Source organism: Cyprinus carpio, chromosome B13 (genome assembly GCF_018340385.1).
Source record: "Cyprinus carpio isolate SPL01 chromosome B13, ASM1834038v1, whole genome shotgun sequence".
Lineage (NCBI taxonomy): Eukaryota > Metazoa > Chordata > Actinopteri > Cypriniformes > Cyprinidae > Cyprinus > Cyprinus carpio.
In genome coordinates, this window is record NC_056609.1 from 5202005 (window position 1) to 5220320 (window position 18316).

At 37.5% G+C, this 18316-nt stretch overlaps 1 protein-coding gene across 1 annotated transcript; it reads left to right on the forward strand.

Moving 5' to 3' along the window:
- The first annotated feature begins 1631 nt into the window (after positions 1–1631).
- Positions 1632–18121, forward strand: gclc (glutamate-cysteine ligase, catalytic subunit). The gene is made up of 16 exons (XM_042736097.1): positions 1632–2133; positions 3292–3404; positions 3605–3787; positions 4212–4325; positions 4769–4827; positions 5589–5725; positions 5840–5914; positions 6355–6471; positions 8138–8276; positions 8526–8638; positions 8747–8839; positions 11004–11108; positions 11305–11386; positions 13517–13629; positions 13721–13841; positions 17197–18121. Exons 1-16 carry the CDS (start codon positions 1984–1986, stop codon positions 17376–17378), a joined length of 1896 nt encoding a protein of 631 aa, XP_042592031.1. The 5' UTR covers positions 1632–1983; the 3' UTR covers positions 17379–18121.
- Positions 18122–18316: the final 195 nt, after the last annotated feature.

Consider the following 18316-nt stretch of genomic DNA (forward strand, 5'->3'; position numbering starts at 1 on the left):
GAAATGTTAATGTTGACATTTTTCTTGGAATCTATTTTGAACAATAACAATGAGAGAGAGAGAGAGAGAGAGAGAGAGAGAGAGATTTCCTTCATTCATACCTGTTTGTCCAACCAATTAAAGTTTTTGCATTTCAGTTTAATGCAGCTAGTGGCACAGAAATAGCTGCGTAAAGCACTACAAAAGGCAGGCATAGTTCAACTAATAATGAAAATTCTGTCATCATTTACTCACCATCCACTTGTTCCAAACCAGTATACAGTTTTTCTTCTTCTGAACAAAAGAAGAAGGTATTTTGAAGAATATAGGTAACCAAACTGTTTTCCATGATTTCCATATTATGGAAGTCAATGGTGTAATTAGTCCATCAACTGTTTGGTTACCCATAATCCTGAGAATATCTTCTGTTGTGTTCAGCGGAAGAGAAGTTCATACAGGTTTGGAACAACTCAAGGGTGAGTAAATGATGACAATTTTCTTTTTTTCTTTTGGTGAACTATCCCTTTACTGTTAGAGTTTCAAGTTCACCAAGGAAACATAATGGGCGTTGGAGTGGCAGCTAAAAGACAGTATGACAATGCAAAATGCATAATAATTATGACGATGACAAGTGAATATAAAAGAAGTGACTCCTGACCTAATAGCAATATCCCTATTTGCTTTATCCCATTCACATTATTGACATCTTCAATATAAAGTTTATGAGTCACTCTAAATCATCTGCAACATTTAAATGGAAGGTTTAAAAAAAAAAAAAAAACTGAAAATAGTTTTAAAAAGTACAAAAAAAATTCTTTAGTCTAATGTTTTATATATATACACATACACACAGAGAGAGAAAATAATTATTAGGGAACGTCCTGTGTAGGTTATTTAATGGTTACTTAAAATAAACATAATTATTAGTGTACGTCCTTTGTCAGATATCTAATGGTTATTTAAAATAAAAATAATTATCAGGGAACGTACTGTGTAGTATTTTATGGCTGCACATCTGCAACATTTTAAATGGAAGTTTACTTGTTTTTAAATATAAACTGAAAATAACAATTAGGGAACGTTCTGTATGAGCTATCTAATGATTTATATTTATATATATATATATATATATATATATATATATATATATATATATATATAAAGATGAAAATAACAATTAGGGAACGTTCTGTATGAGCTATCTAATGATATATATATATATATATATATATATATATATATATATATATATATATATATATATAAAGATGAAAATAACCATTAGGGAACGTTCTGTTTGCTGTTTTTGGTGTTGCTTCGAACCCTAACATAAATGTCTTGCCAGATAGCATATCCAAAATACACATAATTAAATAGTATTTTCATACCAATAGCGTTTTGTTAAAAAAATAAAAATAAAACCAAAAACATAAACAACGACAACATAGAAAAAGTTTAATACAAACCAACCGCTGAACAAATGCACTTATAACAAACACTCATTCCGCCTATATTTTGCATCGTCATGATTAACAAAGCGCATTCAACCCGATCGGCTTCCGAAGCAGCTCTGTTACCTTCGCCACACCGTCACCAGCGCACAATACAGGACGGGACTGCTGAGTCATTACATGACGTCACCGCCTCGGCACAGTCACGTGCTCCCAGTTCACGTAAAGTGCCCGTGCGCGAGGAAGGGATTGACACAACTCGCGAACTGCGATCAAATATCAGCTGCTCGCAATTCGATACGGCTTTATTCCGTTACAGTCGAGGTGGCGAGAGACCGTAGCCCGTGCTTGACTCGGAACCGCCAGGACGAGAAAAGCGAATACAACCGCGTTTAAACCGAATCCTATAAGGCCTAGCGTGCGTGCGTCGCGCGCGCTCGCGAGCGTTAAATTGTAGTTGAGTATTGCGAGTGCAGGGAGGTCGCGGTGCGCGGTAAAGGAGACGCAGAAGTCCGAGTCCACAGCAATAAGCGAGGGATCGTAGGTTTGTGCTATGGGCTTACTGTCACAGGGGTCACCGCTCAACTGGGAAGAGACCAAGAAACATGCGGACCACGTTAGAAAGCACGGCATCCTGCAGTTCCTCAACATCTACAACAAGGTGAAAGATCGACAGAAGGATGTGCTGAAATGGGGAGACGAGGTGAGACTCTTTCTCGTCTTCACAAATGCACGGTATAACTGTATGGGATGGAGAAACACGTGTTTAGATGCCGCGTGCAATGATGCAGTGAACCAGATGTGGATGCTGCTTGTGAGCAGGTGCGCCGTTCAGCTCGCTTTGTGTTATGCACGCTTTCTACTCTGTGCATTGGCACTTGTGGATGCATGATTCTTAACATCCTTGCGATCTGAAGGCTAATGCTTACATTCTTATTTAGTTATGTAGGCAAACCAAACTAAAACTTCACCTCGTTTCGCTCTGGCTGTTAACTTTCGATAGTGAAGGGAAAGCAGTCTACATATGACCTCCTTCAGTGATGTTTAAAAATGACCCCAGGGTGAAGTTGGTTGAGACACTGCACAGCTGAAGCTCAAATTAAGATATTTTGATTTGATTTCACTCAATGTTCCATCATTGTTGAGTTGGTTTTTATCCTCAAATGTGGAAAATCACAGTAATAAGTTATGAGAGGGTGTGTCCTAACTTTCCACTGATAAACAGTATGTATAATGCAGCCCAGGCATGTAAAGATCTGCCCACTGTTTTTTTTTAGTTACAAAATTCCATTGCCATTGGATGGGTGGGAGGGTCAACTTTTTTTTTTAATTTTTTTTTTGTGAGCTCTTGCTCTTTTTTTTTTTTTTTTAATGTGTTTTTAAACTGTTCTCAACCATGCATTAAACTAAACATTTCAAACAAAGGCGCCTTAAAGTGTTTTCATGTACAAACTTGCAGTTCACGTCGGATCAACAGGCTGTCAATTTCTAAATCTCCTTTTGAAGTGGCTTTCCCTTTCATTACCTTTTGTTCAGCCAGAAGATGGATTTATGTTGAAACCTGCTGGAATGTTGTTGGTTTAGGTGAATCTTTTGTTCTGTATTGGTGGATTTAAAAGGCCAAGAGAATGGAATGGCATCGGTCTAGAAATGTCCTTTCATAATGAGTATGTTATGAATGTTTGGAGAAAAATAATATTGTGCTTTGTCATCGTTGCGTTTGCAATTCAAATCCACTCACACGTAATGTGCATAATACCTTGGTGAAAGCAACAGTGCTCACAGAAACTATTTTTACCTGTGGGTAATATTTTGTGGCTTTGTTAGTAACGTGATGGACTGTGTTTGAAACATCTTGCAGGTGGAGTACATGTTGGTGGAAATGGATGACAAAAGTGAAAAAGTCTGCCTAGTTCTGAACGGGAAGGATGTTTTGGAAACCCTTCAGGAAAAGGGTGAAAAGATCAACCCCAAGTGAGTAACCTTTCTAGTGGGATATAATACATATTTGTAAAACAAGGTTTCTTTTTTTTTTTAAGTGATTTATCATTATCGGTTATTAAAACTCATTCTATTGACCATTAGTTTCCAAAAAGTTTGTCCGTGTCCAAGATATGAGTGCTGATTTGTCTGTGCTTATGCTAGTTTTCATATTTGTACGTCCACATTCGCAGCCACCCCACTCTGTGGAGGCCGGAGTACGGCAGCTACATGATCGAAGGGACCCCCGGGCAGCCGTACGGAGGGACCATGTCGGAGTTTAACACGGTGGAAGACAACATGGGAAAGAGGAGGAGAGAAGCCGCATCTGTGCTTAATAAGAACGAGACTCTCCTCACAGTTACATCATTCCCCAGGTAGTTGAAGTTGTGCAAGCATTGCCAAATGTCCGTTAAGGGTGTCTTTGCATGTAGATTCAGGGTTTTGCATCGGGCACAGAACATATTGTAACAGTTTTCTTGACGTGAGATGTTTTTCCTGGTTCTTCCTGATTATATTGTCTTAGTGGGTGACCTTTTTGCCCTTTAATAAAGTATTTAAATTTCCAAAATATTCCAAATTTCCATTTGGTTCTAAGCACAAAACTCCTGACTGTATGAGTGATTTGGGTGTGCCGTATAGATAACATGTAATCCTTTCCCCCAAACACTTGTTTGACCCTGATAAAAGATGCATGCTTATTTTGTCTTTCCATGCTATTAAATCATCTGTAGAGTTGCAGTGTATTATGCTAATGTGCCTGGTAGTTATATTTCTCTCTTTGCGTTTTGTGTGTTTTAGGTTAGGCTGCCCAGGCTTCACTCAGCCAGAATACAAACCCACACCTGTTGAAAAAGGGGTGTCAAAATCGCTCTTCTTCCCCGATGAGGCCATCAACAGCCACCCGAGATTCAGGTGAGAGATCATGTGTCGGGTGACCTGCTTCAGTTCCTGAATCCAGCTGAACTCTCTCTGGTTTCATGTTGAAATGGGCCGTCATGAGTCCGCAGCTGAAGTGACGCAGTGTAACGCAGAACAGTGTGAAGTTGTTTGTGTAAGCTAGAGCTCCGAGGCAGCACAAGGGGATTATGGGGAGCCCAGTTCAACAGACAATGATCGTTCACATACCAGTAGCTAAGAGCGTTTTACAAAGTGCTGCTCCTCTGTAGAATTGTTGGTGGTTCCATTACGCTCACTCGTACTTACAGGAAGTGAAGGATTTCTGCAAACCTGCACTGTTTGTGCTGCAGACATGAATTGTACAAAAACTACAATACAATTGTACAATATTATGGATTAAGGTATGGATCCTTTAGGTAATGCATCACTAACAGATCTCGTTTGTTGATGTGTTACAGCACTCTGACCAGAAACATACGTCACCGGAGGGGCGAGAAGGTGGTGATAAATGTACCAAGTAAGTGTGTTTTGTGTTTGTTTTTGTAGATGATTGACTTTTCTGTTTCTGTTGTTGAAAGTCAGTCTTTCTCTGGAAATAAAATGAACAGTGTATGAGGTTTCATTTGATCTACTCCTGATGTGAGTAAATGAGTTTATATTATGATGACCCAGAAACTTGAGCACTACCCAGTGGATACACTGGAGGGTTTCTCAACGTACAGTTCAGTAACTCTTCATGTACACTAAGCAGGTGCAACACGACCAGATTCTAAATGCCAACCTGTTATATTTATAATGTGCAGTTAAAAATGGGAATCATTAAGAAGTCTCTTATGCTCACCGAGGCTACTCTTATTTAGTCAAAAATGGACTAAAACACTGATATTGTGAAATATATTTTAAAATGTATTCTTTTTAATGATAAAGCTGAATTTTCAGGAGCCATTACTCTAGACAGGTCTTTTTATTATATTTTATTCAGACAACAGATATATATATATATATATTTATTATTATTATTATTATTATTATTTTGTTTATTATTATTATTATTATTATTATTATTATTATTATATTTTATTTTTTTTTTTTTTTTTTTTTTTTTTTTTTTTTTTGCACATGGTTGTCAGGTTGGGAAGATTAAGTAAACCACTGGACAGAGAAAAAAAAAAAAACAACTCTTATTGGGGGAAATCTGGCAACCACAGCCATTAAAGCTTGTAGTGTTGTTATCAATGCATGTTTTCAATTGCTTCTCTTTTTATTTGTCCTTAACAGTTTTTAAAGATAAAAACACCCCGTCTCCTTTCGTGGAGACGTTCCCGGAGGATGATGGAGAAGCTGCCCGGGGGGCCCTGCCTGATCACATCTACATGGACGCCATGGGCTTTGGCATGGGAAACTGTTGCCTGCAGGTAAAATGTCTTTTCCTCCCAGAAACCTGACCATTGTTGCCTCTCACAGATTTTCACTGAGGATATTTAAGTCAAGTGACATTAGATCAATGTTGTCTACCACTGTCATTGCAGGTGACCTTCCAGGCCTGCAGCATCAGTGAGGCGCGCTACCTTTACGACCAGCTGGCCACTTTCTGTCCCATAGTGGTAAGAACACACTGCTTGGAGGAATTCTTACAACAGAACATGCTGTCCATGTGAAAAGGGTCCAAAAAAAAGAAAGTCAACTTTGCTTCACAGAACAAATGACAATGAATCACTGTATGTTTATACTGTTAAATAAATTGTATATAGATGTGGGGGAAAGGTTTTATGCATGATGTGATTGTTTGTAAGAGGGAGATGTGTGGTACACTACCGCATTCAAGAAAATCAAAAAGATTTTAAGATCCCAAACTTCAAGCTTTTAAAGGGTGTCTTCTAACTTTGACCTTAGTTGAAAATTGACCATCTTTACCACACATGAAGTAATATATAACCCACCCTCATCTTTTTCACATTCTTGTGTGGTTAGTAGTTGTACAACCTTTTTAGATGCTTGTAGATGCACTCAGAAGTTGTCTTGATTGCGGTTGATGTTTGTGCAGATGGCTCTCAGCGCTGCCTCGCCGTTCTATCGGGGCTACGTATCAGACATTGACTGCCGCTGGGGTGTGATCTCTGCGTCTGTGGATGACAGAACACGAGAGGAGCGGGGCCTGGAGGTGACAACGGGATCCTGTCTTCCCATTTTTCTACTAAAATGTTTTTTTTGGCTTGTGCTGGAGCCGTTGCTCGGATCTGGCCTGTGTTTCCACTGGCTGAAAAGCCCAGTGTTATGACATAACCTGCACACAAACAAAAAAAGTTAAAAGTCATAGACCCTATTCATAAGTAAATAGATTTCCTTATAGGGACAAGACCTAATGAATATTGACCTAGCCTGGGTTCCCTGCACAATGTAAGGAGCAAATTATGGAAAAAATAATGCAGTGGTTTTTGACCTTAATTCCTTCCACTAGTTTTATAATTATAGGCTGCATGATGTTCTGGAACGCCCACGTCCTAACAATAGACCCTCCCAGTTCAGTAATGATTACAGACATCGGTAATCCCAGACTTGTGAATCATACACGGAGTAACAGACAGCCTCTGTTAATCATTTGAAAATAAGACTAATCCCATCTAATTGGTGCTATTGAGAACTTTTATATATATATATATATATATATATATAATTTTTATACCACCACACTTTATATGTGACATGCTGGCAAAATAAGTCGGATTGAGTTACAGGCAAAAAAACAAAGATTAGTCCAATAAGCCCTTGTCTAGTGATGCCAGTGCTCCAAATAATAATGAAAGGGGTCCTATTATGCTTTTTCACTTTTTTAACTTAATTTAGTCTGTAATGTTGCTGTTTGAGCATTAAAAAGATCTGCAAAGTTACAAAGCTCAAAGTACAATTCAAAAGGAGATTTATTTAACAGAAGAAACTTTTCAAAAACTACAACAAACGACTCGTATGGACTACAGCGCATATTTTCCGGGATTTGTGATATCACAAATATCAACGAATGGGACGAGACCTGGTTGTGCTGCGCTAGAGTAGGCAATGAGTGTTATCACGTATTAAAGATGTAATACAGCATTTTGGGCTGTTTTAGCGGCGTGTGTAAACGCGGATCATTTTGAAAACGTAGTCGTGTATACGAGAAACTTTTTAAAAACGCAACAGAAAAACTTCTTTGTTTTTAACTACATCGTTGACGTGTAAACAGCCTTAATTTGTTCTTTTTTTTTTTTGTTTTGTTTTTTTTTTCAAGATAAAAAAAAAAAAAACTATATTGTGATTTATTAATATTAGTAAGGAACATTGAGAAAAAAACTGGAGAAAAAGATGCAATGTTGCTAGGTGATTTTTCTTTGTGTAGCCCAGTCATATATCATTTTGAAGGTCTTTTCGTTAAATTTGCTCATTGTGTCATTTGCTCATCTCATTTTGCCAGCAAAGGTCTCATATAATGTCTGATGTTATTTAAATATGTAAAAGGAAAAAGAAAAACCTCATCACACTTAGTTTGCACACAATATTTGTAAATTAATAAAATTAAGTACAAATGTTTACTGTCAAATGACAATAAAATCTTTGTTTATAATGATTAACAAGGCTGTCGGTAGATCTGACTTCTTCTGATGTCCTGAGTTATCAGCCAAGGCCAGTACTCAGAATAGACCAACATATCGGCCAAGCTGATTAATCAGCGGATGTTTTTGACGTTAAGCATGTCACATCATGTCAACTGCCCATGTCCTTGTGTGTTTCTGATTGCTTTTTCATAGACAAGGTTAAAAATGAATGATGTTGTGTTGTTTCTGTCTGTGCAGCCGCTGAAAAACAACAAATTCCAGATCCACAAATCACGGTATGATTCGATTGACAGCTACCTCTCCTGCTGTGGTGAGAAATACAATGACATTGAGCTGACCATAGATGAAGATATCAACAAGCAGCTCCTAGATGCAGGTAAAGAAACCAGCACTGACACCCAGTCTACAGCGGCTTGAGGCTGTGTGCACTCACTGGACACGTCAAAACTGTCTTTGTCCTCTTGTCAAAAGATGCTGTGACCCCACTGTAGACAGCATCGTTGCTTATAATGGGTTCTGTTTGCTTTTGATGCGACAAAGCACTCGCATCTGGTTTAGACGGGGGGTTATTGAACTGGCAGCTCGGTGTACAGTATTTTCAAGCGCGCTGTACTGCTCTGTTCAGGCATTGACAAACTGCTAGCACAGCACATTGCGCATCTCTTCATCCGCGACCCGCTATCGCTCTTCGAGGAGAAGATTCATTTGGATGATGAGAATGAATCGGACCACTTTGAGGTAAAGTTAACATATGATTTTTGTTGTTCTAGCAAATTGAAAACTGGTCTAACATTGGCATTTCCCCCTTTTTCTCTCACTTTGGTTAAAATTGCATGCGTGTTGCAGAATATTCAGTCAACCAACTGGCAGACAATGAGGTTCAAGCCCCCCCCTCCAAACTCTGACATCGGATGGAGAGTCGAGTTCCGTCCAATGGAGGTATTAAACAAACAGCTGTCTGCACCCGGTCTGTGTGCCAAATTATGCAAGCAGACACAGCTTGACTGGCTGTGTGCTTAGCAAAGCAACCTACAGTTTATTCAAGCACAACACGCAAAACTCACAGAATACACACCCCATATATTATGACTTTTTGTAATATAATGTAACTCACGTAATTCTAAAATACAACGTGGATTAAATGTGGACATCTGGACAGGTTTGATTTGATTTTCATACGTGATCCTGGAGCACAAAAGCAGTCATAAGTAGCAAGGGTATGTTTGTAGAAAAGGCTTGAAAATGAAAAAAAAAAATTCAATCGGTTCACTCGGAGCAGAATCGATATTTTAACTTTTCTTTTCCTGCGTTCCTCTGATATTATTACCCTTCCGAAACCGGTTCGGGTGGAAGAAATACCGGTTAATAACGTTATTTAAAAAAAAAAAACAATTTTCTTTGACTGTAATTTGCCTAATAATAATAATAATAAAGTACAGTGTTTTCTTTACTCAAAATGTAGGCTACTAAAAAAAAATGTTTTTCTATCAACACTTTAAAGACATCAAAGTATTTTAAAGATATTTAAAAATGTTTGCTGCATTGTTTAAAAAAAAAAAACACTTGTATAAGATTGCATTTAAAGAGTGAAAAGAAAAAAAAAAAAAAAACCTTAAGTCGCGGCTCACGTCGCATTTTCTTAGCCCTATTACTTTCCGAAATAGTGAAGGCTAAAATGCCTGTAGGCTAAAGCAAAATGTTTACAAACATTACAAAAACAGTTATTAATTTCTCTCTGAAACAAATCCTCTAAAGTTTAGGCTATAAAACATCAATCCAAAAACAAATTAATTTAAGGTGAAGCTGATGCCTACATCTCTCATTCAGCACGAATCCAAATGTTTCCATATTCCCGACGTATCTGGATGCTAAAATATAATTTATTATATAGTGTTTGTACTTTCATCGACATAAAACATCATCCTTCACATCGGATATATCAGCACAGTGAGGCGCGGTCACGATGAACGCAACATATTTTGTAAAACGGTGTGGTGTAACTTTTTATTTGTTTCCTTAACTGTATGTTATTTTGATAATGAACAGGCTTCAATATAGCAAAATTATGTTGTTGCGCGTAAGGCGTCAGCGCGATGGTCATACCAACGCTGCTGGTTATACAGAAGCAAAACATTATTCAAAGCTGTCAAGCTTTTGCAAAATAAAGAAAAATACTCTCTGCTGTTTTGTTTTCCTTTCCAAAAACTTTGGAACGTGTCACAATGAACCGTAATTTAGCACATTTTTTCTTTCGTTTCGTTAATCTGTCAATATGATTTAAGTGAAATATTTAGTGTATATGCCTATATTCCTTTTTATGTAAGCCTATAGTTTTTCTGTTTTCTCCATTCACAGAAACGCTGCAGGTGCATGTGATCTGTTGAATTCATCTTACACTATCCTAAGATAAACTCTAAGGGCGGTGCATTATTGCGACTTACCTATGAGTTCACAGCTGAGCGGACATTTCACTCGTTGGCTTCAGCATCACATTTGCATAGACCGTACTACTGGAATTCGTGATTGGTTGACAGCAAATTTAAAATATTATATGGAATGATAAAATAACGTTATTAACCGGTTAATGGCCATTTCAAATTTTCGATTCTGTTCGAAACTATAAGATTAGATTTCGTTTCTGGTTCTGTTCCTGTCAAAATTTCGTTCGTTTCCGGTTTTCGTTTTTGTTCCTTGAACCGATTTAGAGCCCTGTTTGTAGCGATCTCCAAAAATACATTGTATGGGTCAAAATGATAAATCTTTCTTTTTATGCCAAAAAATCATTAGGATATTAAGTAAAGATCATGTGCCATGAAGCTATTTTGTAAATTTCCTACTGTAAAATAATTTTTGATTAGTAATATGCATTGCCAAGGACTTAATTTGGACAACTTTAAAGGGGATGTTCTCAATATTTAAAAAAATTTCTTTGCACCCTCAGATTCCAAATTTTTATTTTCAAATAGTTTTATTTCCGGCCAAATATTGTCCTATAGCTTTCAGATGATGTAAAAAAATCAAAATTTCACAAAATTTACCCTTTTGACTGGTTTTGTGGGTCACATATATGCAGTCATTTGTTTGTTTGTTTTCTTCTTAACAGGTTCAACTGACAGATTTTGAAAACTCAGCTTATGTCGTGTTTATCGTTCTCCTCACCCGTGTAATCTTATCCTATAAGTTGGATTTCCTCATTCCGTTGTCAAAGGTTGGTTTACTCTTTGAGTGTTTTGATGCATTTCAACTCTTCATTACACGGCTAAAAAACAGGAAGATATTAAATGGCAAAAAACTGGACGTTCTTAAAACTAAGACAACCACCAAGAATTAAACATGTGTGTGCATGACACTTGTCTTTCTGTTCATTAATGTGTTCATTAATTCTTCAATGTGTTTTGTTTTAGGTTGATGAAAATATGAAAGAAGCCCAGAAGCGAAATGCGGTGCAGGAAGGCATGTTTTATTTCCGGAAGGACGTCTTTAAAGGTTAGGTGACATTAAAGTTAAATATATCATTTATATAAACAATGAGCTGGGACACATTTTGTGTAAAGGCACAACCAAAATATTGTGGAGATTTTTAACACTGCATGCTGGTTCCAAATAGGGGTCGACCGATTATCGGCGTGGCCGATTATCGGCGCCGATATTAAGCATTTTTATTGTTATCGGCATCGGCCATTTTCAAAACCGATTTGCCGATAAAACCATTTTTTTTTAAATGCGCGATCTGGCACTGATCCAGCCACCTCAGTCAGAGCGCACCGCTCTGTGGCCTAGACTAAGCCCCGCCTATCGTCCGTCTGATTTGTTGGGAGTCACGAGCCTGGCCAATCAATACGGCTGGCGCGGCTGGAAAATGTTCCGCTCTCACACCGAAAGCACAGGAGCTGCTTCAGTGATCATCATCACACATCAATAAGTTATCTCTCGAAGGTAAGAATGCAGTAAACGTTCCTGAAGTTGCAATAAATCACTACATTGAAGTTGCAAAACACCTAAATATAATCGATTTATGATGACAAGCCCCGTTCAGTTATTATACCGTGAATTCCCGGTCAATGTCCGTCATTGCAGTGATATGCTTTAACGGATCATCACATCAGTGCTGAGATAGTGAAACTAAAACCTACTTCTCTCACCATTCGGCCAATTTAACGTTATATTGTGAATAGATTATCAACACGAATGAATTCACTCACGTCTGCTGCGGTTTTTTTTTTTTTTGTGTTGTTCACATAGCTTCACTGAACAGCGTACGTTCCGTTAGGGCTCTTAGTCAAAAAAATTGTGCATATTTGGAGAAATATTGCTTTATTCTAACATGATTGCAAAATAATTTATCATACAGATTCAGATTACCATTATGCAATTTTGAAGAGCTGAAAGGGCATCAAGCGCGAGCTCTGACGCCCTGACGCGACGCGAGCTCCCTATTCCTGATTTAGTTATCTCCGCGGCCAAGCGCTCTCTCATTTTGACTAATAACCATTAGCCGGGCATGCGATTTGCCGGGGGGGATGGGGGGATTTTTCCCCCTTCTGGTCTATGCATCCCTGCCTCTGCTGAATAACTTTTATCTCCGGTGGGGATAAAAACATCATGCAATAACCCGCTCTGACGTCCAGATCTGAATCAAATGATTCGCGAGTTCGCGATCCGATTGAAGCGCATCGAAACAGTGAATCATTTTGCGACGCAATGGTTTAACTGATTCGGAGTTTCAAAAAGCTCCATTGTGTTCTTTGCTCGCTTTCTCGATGTAATTTGTTGTTTGAATAACCGTGGACATTAAATCATTACGATTAATAGGGCTAACGTATGCTTACAATGTTTTTATTAAACTGAGATCACACTAAATACAATTTCCGTCGTATTAAAAACATTTCACCCCCCCCCTCTGTTTATTTCACAAATCGCACCCTGCTAATAACCCTATGGTAATAACGTAAATTGTCAATAATCTCACATTGCACGTTTCTGGATGACGCTGTCCTGTATACTTCCTAGTTTGTATCGCCGTGATAAACAGTCTAAAAATAAATAAAAAACACACTATTACAATATGGGTTGTGTGTGATTTTAATGCAATTCTGGGTTGCAAATAAAATGTTAAATATAACACACACACACACACACACACATATATATAGAGAGAGAGAGAGAGAGAGAGAGAGAGATTACATTTATTTTCCATTATTTGTTAATTTGTCGCTGTTTAAATTTGCTTTAAGTTTTACTTTGTTTATAGGATGCTGCTGATGGATGCAAGTTTTACTTAGTTTACAGAATGCTGCTGATGGATGCTCCCCAGCACTTTTTTATGTTTGTTGTTATTATTAATATTAATGTTGTTATTATGAACAGTTCTCAGAATTAAAGATGTGTTAAAATAATTTAAAGAGAGAGTCTTTTGTCAGAGGCCTTTTTATTCTTAATTTTGACATTAATTTTCATTTTTACACTAGACACATATCGGTTCAAAATATCGGTTATCGGTCTCCTTGATCTGTAATAATCGGTATCGGCATCGGCCCTGAAAAATGCATATCGGTCGATCCCTAGTTCCAAACTTATTTTAAAATGTAATTTTTTTTTTTTTATTATTATTTTAAGGCTGCAACCCAGTGTTAGACCCGCCCTCCACAGCTCAGAATGGAGTGGAGAGTGAAGCTAATGACGGTGAAGAGTTCACACTGATGAGTATTGACACCATCATCAATGGGAAGGTTAGCTGTACATTCGTATAGCTTCAACAATAAGCTTCTGCGAGTTGAACGATACTTGTTATTATTGTGTTTGTTCGTTTTTTTTTTTTAGGAAGGGGTATTTCACGGCTTGATACCGATGTTGAACAGCTACCTTGAGAACATGGAGGTGGATGTGGACACGCGGTGCACTATTCTCAACTACCTTAAACTCATTAAGAAGCGTGCTTCTGGTATGTGAGAGGTTAAGGTTATTTACAGTGGCAGTGCTGTTTCTGTTCTTAAACATTCTATACATTTAGTCATTTAGCAGATGCTTTTATCCAAAGCGACTTACAAATAAGGGTAATAGAAGCAATCAAAATCAACAAAAGAGCAATGATACGCAAGTGCTATAACAAGTCTCAGTTAGATTAATACATGTAGCAGTTTTTTTTTATTATTATTATTATTATTATATAATAAAAAAAAAAACGCAGAATAGATGTATACTATATACAGTGCTATGCAAAAGTTTTTGCCCCTATAATGAAAATAATGATTTCATTTATTAAGAGAAAAAAGCTGTTCAAACCTACCTGGCCCTGCGTGAAAAAGTAATTGCCCCCTAAATCTAATAACTGGTTGTGCCAACGTTGGCTGCAATCAAGTGTTTGTGATAACTGGCAATGAGTCTTTCACATTGCTGTGGAGGAATTTTGGCCCACTCTTCTTTGCAGAATTGTTTTAATTCAGCCACATTTTTTCACTTTTGTCTCATCAGTCCACTATATTTTTGCCACAGTATTTGCCCAAAAGTCTTGGGAATAATCAAGATATTTTTTGACAAATGTGAGATGAGCCTTTGTGTTCTTTTTGGTCAACAATGGCTTTTGCCCTGGAACTCTCCCATGGATGCCGTTTTTGCCCAGTCTCTTTCTTATTGTTGAATCATGAACACTGACCTTAATTGAGGCAGGTGAGGCCTGCAGTTCTTTAGATGTTGTTCTGGGTTCTTTTATGATCTCCTGAATGAGTCATCCTTGCGCTCTTGGAGTAATTTTGGTAGGTCGGCCAGTCCTGGGAAGGTTCACCTCTGTTCTCTCCATTTGTGGATAATGGCTCTGACTATGTTTCGCTGGAGTCACAAAGCTTTAGAAATGGCTTTATAAGCTTTCCAGACTGATACATGTCAACTATTTTGTTTCTCATCTGTTCTTGAATTTCTTTAGATCGCGGCATAATGTGTTGCTCTTTAAGCATGCTTCACTTTGTCAGACAAGTTCTATTTAAGGGGGTCATCGGACGCTACATGCACTTTTACAAGTTGTTTGAACTGAAATGTGTGTTGGCAGTGTGTGTACACAACCACCCTATAATGATAAAAATCCACCCACTATTTTTATTTATTTATTTATTTATTTTTTAATCTCGTTAAATAATTTCCCCTTTCTCAAATCGAGCCGATCTACCACCCCTCCCATGATAGTTTGATTGACAGTAGTGTTTCAGCACAGACTAGCCTGGTGTCTTAACTTAGACCCGACCTGAGTGACTGTCATCAGTCCAACATTGTTTCACCACCAGAGCAAATGTAGACAAGAATGTCTCCTAAGCGATTCAGGTATTCTGTTGTTGGATGTAATAATGAACATAGCAGTCGTCATTTACTCCCAACATCTGAGCTGCTGAAGACGTAGTGGATTACATTTGTTTTTGAAGGGAATGCACCCCGATCTACCTAAATGTGTCTGTTCACGCGAATTATTCGTAATCCAGCTTCACCATCAAAAGAAGTGAGTATAAGGTTTTTTAATGAATCTTTGCAAATTGCCTTTCCTAATAATGTACTACTTAACAAGTTTCATGATGAATGCAGCTAAAGAGAGGAGTGGGGTCAGCAGAGCTCATTAACATTTAAAGGAAAATGCTAAAAAATGGCTTGCTCTGAAAAGAGCTGTTTTTGACAGGGTAAAAAAAGGTTACACTACCATTGAGAAATTTTAACCAAACTATGTTATAGACTTTTCATTACGTCCCTAAAGAATCATATCAACTTGTGTAAAATGGGCATCCGGTGACCACTTTAAGTGATTTTTTGATTCAACAGGTCTGGCAGTAATCAGGCCTGGGTGTGGCTTGTGAAATTTAACTCTGCTTTCTATAATAATGTGGTTAATCACAGTCCTTTCATGATTTAACAGGAGCGGGGCAATTAATTTTTCACGTATGGCCAGGTAGGTTTGGACGGTTTTTTTTCCTTAAAGGGGTCATGTGATTTTCCTTTCTCTTTGGAGTGTTACAAGCTCTTGGTGCATGAAGAAGATCTGTAAAGTTGCAAAGAGTAAAGTCACAAATCCAAAGAGATATTCTTTATCAAAGTTAAGACTCTGCCACGCCCCCCTAAAAAGGCTTATTCAAACATGCCCCCACATATCTACATCACTATGTGGAAATATTTGTGTAATGCCACCCAAATGTTCACGCAAAGAACGAAGGCGGGGTTTCAGTAACCGCAGTTAGTGTTGAAGCAGCCATGTCAGGGAGATGCTGTGTATCTAAGCGAAAGCAAAAGCACTTTATTTGGCCTTCCGAAAGTAGATGCATTTAAGAAGCTTTAAGATTACTTACAACAGAACAGGCACGCATTTTATGGACAACTGTTTCGCGAACCTAGGAGAGGAGGTAATTCTGACTTTGCTACGACAATCTGGTGCTTCTGAATCAGCTACTGCAAGTATGTTTTGGTATTAGTTTAAGTATTTGATATTGAATTTTCAAATGCGGAGTTTTGCCAATAGTATCTGAGTGTGTGTGTGAGTGAGAGAGACAGGGTCACACAGTGGAGTCAGCTGTCTTCACCGTCCGTGGCTTGTGTACTGCAGACACATAAGAGCATCATCACTGTGTCTGGCACATGACTCTGTTCCCCTTTCAGGCTGAAGCTGCTGGTAAAACTTAGGACATTATTGACTGTCTTTACATTTATTTTGAGAGACGAAACTTGTGATTATGGAAAGGGGCGTTACATTTCCGAAGAGTGCTTGCAGCGATCGGCCAATCACAGTGCACTGGGTCAGCTGGCCAATCAGAGCAGACATTTAAGCATGTCAGCATATTCTGTTACACCAAATACACAAAATAATGATCTTTTAAATACCATCCTATGACCCCTTTAATAAATTAAATCATTGTTTAAAAACTGCATTTTCTTGCATTGTCTTTGTGTAAAAATTTAAATTAGTTTGATCTGAATCTTTTAAGTGTGACAAATATGCAACAAATAAAAAAAAAAACAGGAAGAGGGCAAAAACCTTTCCACGGCACTGTATTATGCAAAAAATAAAAATAAAATATATATATATATATATATATATATATATATATATATATATATATATATATATATATATATATATATATATATATATATATATATATATAGAAAATTATACTATACTACACTATACACACATGCAAAACTATTTTATGAAATGCAGTTATTTAAATGTGTATTCACCCCCCCAGGCAAACTAGTTCACTCACTTTCATTTTGGATTGTGTTATTGATATTTCTTGTAATGTCTGTTTTCACTACTGTGTTCTCAGGTGAGCTGATGACGATGGCTAAGTGGATGAGGGAGTTTGTCGCCAAACATCCTCAGTACAAGCAGGACAGCGTCATTACGGACAAAATCAACTACGACCTCCTGCACAAGTGTGACAGAATCGCAAATGGGGAGGAGAAGTGTCCGGAACTTATCGGAGACCCGGTTAACAGAGGAAAATAAAGCCTGCTCGACACAAAAGCATGAAAACAGAACACCACAGCAGTCCAGAAATTAAACGTTTTAAATATTTAAAATGGCATGTGTTGATTGCTGAGGTCAGCCAAAGGTTTGTCGAATTTGTAAATAGCAGATTTTTATTATTCGCAAATTATTTTAATAGCTTAAACAGATCCATGATGTAATTGTACTCTGATGTGTACATATTTCACGTCAGTCTGAGTTTGTGCAAGATTATGTAAATGAAGCAAACACTAGATTGTACATTAGTAATATTTTCATTGTCGAAATGTAAATACTGTACTTCATCACCCATTAACAAGTGTACTTTCTCTTTTTTTTATGGATGAAACTTGACTTGCTTTGCAGATTCTTATTCTTTTGGCATTCAATATTGTACAAATAAGACAAAGATTAAGACACTTGTCTTGATGCAAATCTGTATGCAGCACTGACTGAACCCATGTAGGAATTGAAATGGGGGGGAAAGTTGAAGACCGTAGTGGTGTGCAGTGTGTTGTGTTTTTAACTAACAAATGATATTTCATATAATTTTAGTGTTTGAAAGACAGCTAAATTTAAACTGAAGTTTCTTAGTTGTTTGTTAAGCTTTGCTTAGCTGCTCTACCACTAGAGGGTGCCGATGGTCTTTTTTTATTAAAATAATAGAAAGATCAATTAGATTAAGTTTGTTAGCTTTAACATCTGTATATGGCTTCAAATAAAGTGATTCCTGTACATAATCAGCTTATTGAGTGAAACACCTGTGCATTTTACACACCACTGTCATTTCATTAGCGTTCATTGCAGCCTTGTGGAAACAATCCTTTAAATGCTGTTTGTGTGGAATGTTTGTACTTTAAAATTCAATTGATTAAATCTTTTAATCAGCATCAGGCAGTGAGCAGGCAATGAAAGCCTGCACAAGTACAAGCACATGC